Source organism: Sinocyclocheilus anshuiensis, unplaced genomic scaffold (assembly GCF_001515605.1).
Source record: "Sinocyclocheilus anshuiensis isolate Anshui unplaced genomic scaffold, SAMN03320099.WGS_v1.1 scaffold220, whole genome shotgun sequence".
Taxonomy (NCBI): Eukaryota; Metazoa; Chordata; class Actinopteri; order Cypriniformes; family Cyprinidae; genus Sinocyclocheilus; species Sinocyclocheilus anshuiensis.
Window position 1 is genome coordinate 948,661 of NW_015554086.1, and position 7,728 is coordinate 956,388.

The window sequence follows — 7,728 nt, forward strand, 5'->3', positions numbered from 1 at the left end:
TCTTAAAGTGAAAGCCCCATGTCCCCCACAAAAAAAAAAAAAAAAAATGTCATCAGGACACAAAAACACAGTAAAAGTAACATAACTGTAGCTTACATGACTTATGCAATATATTCCAAGTCTTCTAAAGTTATGCAATCGCTTTGGATTAAAAAAAATGACTGACATCAGTAAATCAGATGGTTCATTTCACAAGCCTGGTCTGAATGATTTGCTCACAAATTAGTCATCCTTCTCTTTTGTGTTTCACAGCAGTCATGGGGTTTGGATTGATAGAGAGTAAACAATGATAAGACAATTTTCATTTTTAGGTGAACTATCCCTTCAATGAGTGATATTTTTTTAGCCGTTTAGATCTTTTTCTTAACCTATGTTAGTACAACATACACAAAGAGGAACCCTTTGACACTTTTTAAGCATAGGCTATAATTTTACCTCGTTTTATATTGCAGTATGACTCTTTGTCAACTGCTCCATGACATGTGGCATGGAGAAAGAGTCCAGAAATTTTCCACCAAAATAGGTGGTAGGGAGCGGTTAGGGCGTGCGTGTTAAGTACATCTTAAAAAGTCATTCCAGACAATAATGGGTAGCAGTGTGTGTTCAGACGCCCTCTTCTTGCACAATTTGACGCTACAGGAAGAAGCGAGCCTGAGCTGTCTGTCCTGCTGTTTTCAAGCTCAGCCAATCCTCTATGTGCGAGGGGCTTCAGCATCATGATATTTAACACACCCACCCTGAACATCCGACAGAGGTATTTCCTCAGGCGCCTGTCAACGGGCAAGCATCACCTTCACATGAGCTGGATGTTCAACAAGAAACGCTAAAACTTTCTCCAAAGATCACATTTGTCGACGGAAGGAGGTGCGATGCCACACTTTCTCGAAACCTGCCAGGGCTGCCATGCGTCTCATTGCTTTCAACGACTGTACAGCCTCGATTTGTACCGGATAAGAAGAGCGAATGAATTTATGCAGCTGTGAAAGCGATCTCGTGCGTTGTATAGCGACAGATGTTTTCTCCGTACACTGAGATGGACCGCGGCATATACGAATACGCACTTTTGTGGATCATTTATCTGACGAGGCTTGACTTAATTATATCTCGCAAATATCTGCAGCTATTAAATGTTAAAATAGACTATGAGTGATTGTGTCGGAGATTGTTTTCGCGTCTGACTGCACGGGAGGAATTTAATCGCGAGCGCACGTAAATAACTGGATTATTGTTTCGCATGGACGTGGATGAGCGCTTTGCTAAATAAATCATCCTTTCTGCCCTGAAACTGGCAAATGAAAACGAAAACGTTCCATGTGTTCTTCTCATAAAATTGGGAGCCCGTGTTTTATGTATTGTTGGCGATGTAGTGCGCTTGCTCACTTTTATCCCTGCCATTCCAAACAAGTCTTTTCTCGAACAGGAGACCCAGAAGATGATCCTCTTCAGAAAATTCCGCGTCTTGATTTTGATGGTGTTTCTTATAGCCTGCTCGATGCACATTATGATAGACTTGTTACCGAAGCTGGAGAGACGGAGCAGTAGCGCGTGCTCGTGCTCACACACACCCAGCGAAGATCCGCAGAACTGGGCTAAGCATCGAGCCAAGCCGGGATCAGAGTCCGGCTGGCCTAATAAACACACGCTCAGAATACTTCAAGACTTCAGCAACGAGCCGAACTCAAACCTGTCCTCTCACTCGCTGGAAAAGATCACCGTTGGGGAGAGATCCGAGGCTTTGAAAAGGTTTGAGCAGTTGACAGGTGACGAGAAGAGGCACACGGCACGGGACTCTGCCTTGAAGAACGCAGCTGTCATGGGTTCGAGGCTCTCTGCGCTATTTGAGCATCCTTTATACACCAGGCCGTTGCCTCCTTTAATTGACGAAGACACTTTATTCAATGTCAACACTGATATAAGATTTGATCCCAAAGCTGCAGAGAACCCAGAGTGGTAGGTTGAGAATCTCAGGGTTTTTTTTTTCGATCTCTCACACATTAAGTACCTACAAGACTCATAAATGCCTACATATGAGATTTTTTTCTTCTTCACATTTTACATCATGCTTTCCCCAAGTAATATTGATTTCCTAATGATGATCATTATAATAATAATAATAACAATAACGATAAAGTAAAATAAAGGTTTAATAATATTAATTATAATATTTGTTATTATTATTAGGCTAATAATACAAATGAATTATTATTTTATTATTATTATGCATTTGTTCTTGAGAATGTAAATAACAACACCTCATGGGGTTCAGAACAACATACGAGTCATCCCTGGAATGGCTTATGAAAAATAGCACAACATTCATTGCATTTGGGACATGTTGTCTTTCCGTAGGAATGGGGAAGGTAAAGATGGGGATTATGCTCCTACGGGCGAGATGTCCTCAGACTCCTACCCAAATTGGCTCCGCTTCCACATTGGGATCAACCGGTATGAGCTTTACTCCAGGCACAACCCGGTCATAGATGCAATGCTGAAGGATCTGGTGTCGCAGAGAATTACCAGTGTTGGTAAGACAATATTTAAGATTACACAATAGAGTTAAATGTTAAATGGGAAGGTGATTTTAGGATTGCATGCAGTATGATGCCTGATTTGAGTGCAGCATTATCTTTTAGTGCTGCTCTTCCTAACAGATTTATATAGATCCGTTGAATGAAGTTTCTCCAAGATAATGGCTAGACTCTTCCTGCACTCTGGCTGCAGATGCATCAATAAAATTGGACTGAGATTCACTGGTAGTGGATTCCAGCAGGGTAAATGAATGAGAAGAGCGTGCAATTTAGACTTAATCAAACGCCATGCTGTGGAAAAGTATCTCCTGCCAAGCATGCATATTGTCAAGTAGACTTGTGCTTGATGGGCTGCATTTATGTGAAGCCCCTAGATCAATATCTCAACTTATTACATGGCTCTCCTGAATACTTGATTCTGATTGGACAATTGCTGTATTTTGTGGTCAGAATGTTTTTGTATAATGACCACTGAACTGTATATTTGACCAGTGTCCCTGGCCACCAATCTCTCTCACATCAACCCTGAGCTCTCTGTCTTCTAAGATAATAAAGTAATTCCTCAAATCAATATTTAATGTCCTTTTATTTACTTATTTACTAGTAAGTGAGAGGATGTACAGAAACCCAGTCATTATCACAAAATAAACCTATTCAGCATGATCCAAGACCCCTCCGGTTCATGTCGGGGTCTGGGTTTATTTTGATTTATATTGACCAGTTGACTGTACATTTATTCCTTATTAATATACTGCTTCTAAGAACTCTAGAAGAAAGTTGCATGTTAATCTGCGGTGATAGCAATCTTTAAAAAACTGGTATGGCACAGCAAGCCTCTTAAGTGACTCGAGGCGGTGTCTCCTTGTTTTCCTTCATCTGTTTATGATTGCCTGCAAATTCATCGCAACACACTTTTTTTTTTTTTTTTTTTAAAGGTCTTATCAGCTTCCCTACAAGGACATTGTTTATGTCCAAAATACACTTCTTGTCTTTTGTTTTTTTAACAGTTTATAATCAAATGCAAGACTAGAACCATCTGCAATGACAAGAAAAAGAATTTTCTAAATTGAATTTTCACATTGTTATTGCTACTTGCATAATGAGTCTTATCTCAAATGGTTCATTGTAAAAAGGCTCAAGTTATTTTCCTGATAAGTTCACTCTTTTTCTCTCTGTAGCAATGAAATCTGGAGGCACGCAGCTGAAGCTCATCATGACATTCCAGAATTATGGCCAGGCGCTCTTCAAACCCATGAAGTAAGTGATACAGTAATAGGGAAATGTTAATGCAATTGTTCATTTCCCCATGGTTAAAACTTTATAATGGTGTAAACATCTATAATCTTGGTATCAGTGATTTTTATGTCTTTATTGGTTACTGCTTCTATCTTCCAGGTTTAGAATTCGTCTGATTGTCTTATGTGAATTTTTCCTGTTCTATATAGTTGTCTATACCCTGTTATTAAATCTTCTGACGGACACCATTGTGTGGTGCTTTTAGCTCAGCTGCTCAATTCTATTTGGGTACGTCTGTTATTATAATCGTGTGATAATATGCTCAGATCAGAGCTATTGAAAAAGGATTTATAGTCGTCGGCGTAGTGATCCACAATGGACGGATCATATCCCATTTGAAATGTAGGTTACAAAGGGAGGGAGGATGTTTTTATGGATCTGACAACCCCTCAGCGCAAATAATAGTTGCCTCCCTGTAATTTTCCAGATCTATAAATGGCAGCAAGTAAATCTTTGGTGTCATTGTCAGATTCAGAGCAGCAGCCCCTCCATCTGCATGCACCTTAACTATCGGTTTCACAGACACTGCTTATGCTTTCTCTGGCAGATTAGTATTTAATGACTTAGTGGTCTCATTGCTATCATTGAGATTCACTCTGTTTCCTCAATGGATTTTCATAAAGAGTAATGTATACAGGATGTGGGCCTTGGTGACTGAATCATTACTAATGTGCCGGTCGACCGTATGTCCTGCCAGCTGAGTGCCTTTATTGGCCATGAAGCTGGTGTTCAGACTGCAGACATCCTGTATTCATAAAGACATGGTTTAGCATTGACAGACTGTATTATGAGATGCTTTTCCATGTGTGAGCATGAAATCAAAGAGTTGATCAATACTCTTGAATAAAAAAAAAAATACTCTCAATTTTATATAGATGAACGTTGTTTTTCTGTATTCTGATAATGTTTTCAGAATTAAGGAAGCCAGTGTATGAGGTGCATGAACGTGTCCCTGAGGTTCAGAGATGTTCTTGGTTTGTTCTTGGGGAGTATTTAAGGAGAGATGAGAACAATGGGTCTTTGGTGACAAGAAGCTGATAAATGTTATTAGAGAGAGGAGGTCTCAGCCCAGCCGGTTCCTGCTATAATTAGCACAGACCAACAAAGACACACTCATTTCTTCCAGCCACAAGCTAAACACTTCACCCCCATCTCGCTTTTGAGATCATCTTTTCTCTTGTGTTCTCCTTTTTCACTGATAGTTTGAAACCCAGGACTTACTCGACCTTCTTTGAGGACAAGATCTCATATGTTTGCCAGCTAGCGCATTGCTAACATAATAAGTCACAATGAAACTTCAAACGTATTTACTTATCTCTGCCTTTGCTTGTACGTAATTACATTTTGTAAATATTGTTTTCACAAACTGATTTGTCTACGTGCTTTCCATGCCTTCTCTGAGGAGTCAGGCAAGGACGTGTTCTTGCGACATGTGTGGTTTAGCAGAACAAGTTTCTTTCGTTTGATTCATGCCTGCGTGCTCAAATATGCCCCACACTCAGACCTCCCTTTATTACTGTACAGCCTGAGGAAATTGCCTAATCAGCTTTAATTCTCTTAATCATATTAGTCGAGAAATAAAAGGCAATTCTATCGTCATTCACTTCCCTTCAAGTCGTTCCAAGCCTGTATGATTTTCTTTCATCCATTGAGCACAAAAGTAGATGTTTTCCACACAATGAAAGCAAAAGGTGACCAGGGGTGTTAAACTCCAAAAACAAGAGAAAAACACCCTAAAATGGTGAAGGGGGAAGGTGAAGAACGAGAGGTCATATGGTGCTTTTTTTAAATCATGGGCTTCACAGCCCATAGTTACCATTTGCTTTTATTGTATGGAAAAGAGCAGCCTCAAAACCATGCCTAACATACATCTTTATTTTTGATCTACAGAATAAAGAAAACCAGACAGGTATGGAACAACATTAAATGTTTCCCTCACCTTTTCATTTGTAGCGTGTGTTTTTGGCACACACAGTGGAACAGTGGGCTCCTGAAAACTAGCTAGATTGTTAGATTATTCACTATGAACATTTGGTAGAATGGAAGCACTTTGATTGCTCTCAGGTAATTTGGTCTGGAATTCTTATGTGGTTTGTCAGCTTAAGCATCTGCTTACGCAGAATTAATTAGGCTATTTAACAGAATTAATGAAACTCTGTGATGAATGGGTGCGTGAGTGGATTAGTGGGTGGACAGATCAGAGGGGATGATAGGTTTTTAAGAACTTCCATAGTAGGGCTCCTCAAGGTTTAATAAAGAAAAGATACAAGAACTCAATGTAGGAGAGGCGAGCTCTTCTAAATGCATCATTGCTCAAGCACTATTTAAAGATAAAGGAGATTTCAATAGCAAACAGACGTGTCTTAAAGGCTGCTCTCTGAGGCATGAAATACTCCAAAATGGATCTTCCTCTGTCCTGAAACATAGAGGCAAAGGTACAACAACACAATTGTTTTCATCTGCTTGTGTTGTTTGACATCTTGTAAATATCACATGATAAGCGTGCATCGAAGACAGATTTTGAGCAGTGGTTCTTAGCTGCTTTTGCTTGAGGACCCAGATTTTCCATTGGAAATCAAGTTTTATTTCAAGTACCAAAATTGATTCTTGTAAAAACGTTAAATATCCTTAAAATCAAATATTAAAATGTATTAATATTACTATGAGCTGCATAGGTCCAACATTATGCAGAATTGTTCTGATTTATAGGTATAATTTTTGATTGTCTCCCTGTTTTGACACAAAATAAATTATGGTCGACATAAATGAAAAAGTGAACTATTCAACATACACTCTTAAAAATAAAGGTGCTTCACGATGCCATAGAAGAACCTTTTTGTCTAAATGGTTCCATAAAGAACCTTTAATATCTGAAGAACCTTTCTGTTTGACAAAAGGTTCTTTGTGGCGAAAGAAGGTTCTTCAGATTACAAAAAGGTAAGAAAGAGATGGTCCTTTAAAGAACCTTTGACTGAATGGTTCTTTGTGGAACCAAAAATGGTTCTTCTATGGCATCGCTTGAAGAACCTTTTGAAGCACCTTTATTTTTAAGAGTGTAGTTTAGAACTTTTTTTTGCTTAGTGTAGTTTTGTTCTTTTTTTATGGTATATTTGGTATATTTATTTTGTTAGCCTAAATACGGTTCATTATACGGTTAATTGCATTTTATTATATATATATATTTTTTCTGTTGTCCACACCCACCAGCTGAGAACTACTGGAAGAACATCTCACATGGCTGTATGACTTTGAGATTCAGAAAGATTGAATGAAATGAATCAAATAAATCAGTGTTTGCCTGTCACTCATAAAACCTCCATTAGTGTTGATCCACCATGTCGCTGACTGCAGCCCCGCTTCCTCAGAAACACTGACATGCTTCATCCATAATTAGCTCCTCCCTGGTCACACTAGACAGGATTTTTGGACAAACATGCTGTCATTGATTAAACTAATCTGATGAGTCATTCCGATGCTGCTCGCTTAGCTGTTTGACAGATGAGAGATGCTAATGTAAAATTTATACTAGAGGTATGAATTTCACCACAGACAGTATAAGGAGGAAGAGATAGACCACGCATGAAAAAATGAAATTTCACTGCTAAATGGAAGTCCCATCCCTCAGTTACAAGAGCCAGCGTTTTGATAGTTGTTTACTCCGGAGCATCTGTGTGCTTTATAGCTGAAGAAGTTATAATACAATATATACTAAAGTTTTATGTTTAATATAGTTAATATATGAAGAGTTCTGATGCAAAAGCCTCTAAATGCCATCTGAAATTTTCATTTAAAATGAGCATTTTCATCAGGCTCCTGTTTAGGTTCAGTAATGTTACTCTAATTGCAATGTATAGGTCCTTTTCTATTGCATTAAAGTGAAATAACTGAACATAAATATAGGAGC

The 7,728-nt window shown here is 38.7% G+C and overlaps 1 protein-coding gene across 1 annotated transcript in view; it reads left to right on the plus strand.

The window, feature by feature from the left end:
* The first annotated feature begins 628 nt into the window (after nt 1–628).
* LOC107669229 (extracellular serine/threonine protein kinase FAM20C-like) overlaps nt 629–7,728 on the plus strand; it is a 45,072-nt gene continuing 37,972 nt past the window's right edge. Inside the window, exons 1-3 of the mRNA XM_016461392.1 lie at nt 629–1,950; nt 2,350–2,525; nt 3,707–3,785. Coding sequence (XP_016316878.1) covers nt 1,433–1,950; nt 2,350–2,525; nt 3,707–3,785 — 773 coding nt within the window. The 5' untranslated portion in view covers nt 629–1,432. The remainder of the gene's footprint in view (nt 1,951–2,349; nt 2,526–3,706; nt 3,786–7,728) is intronic.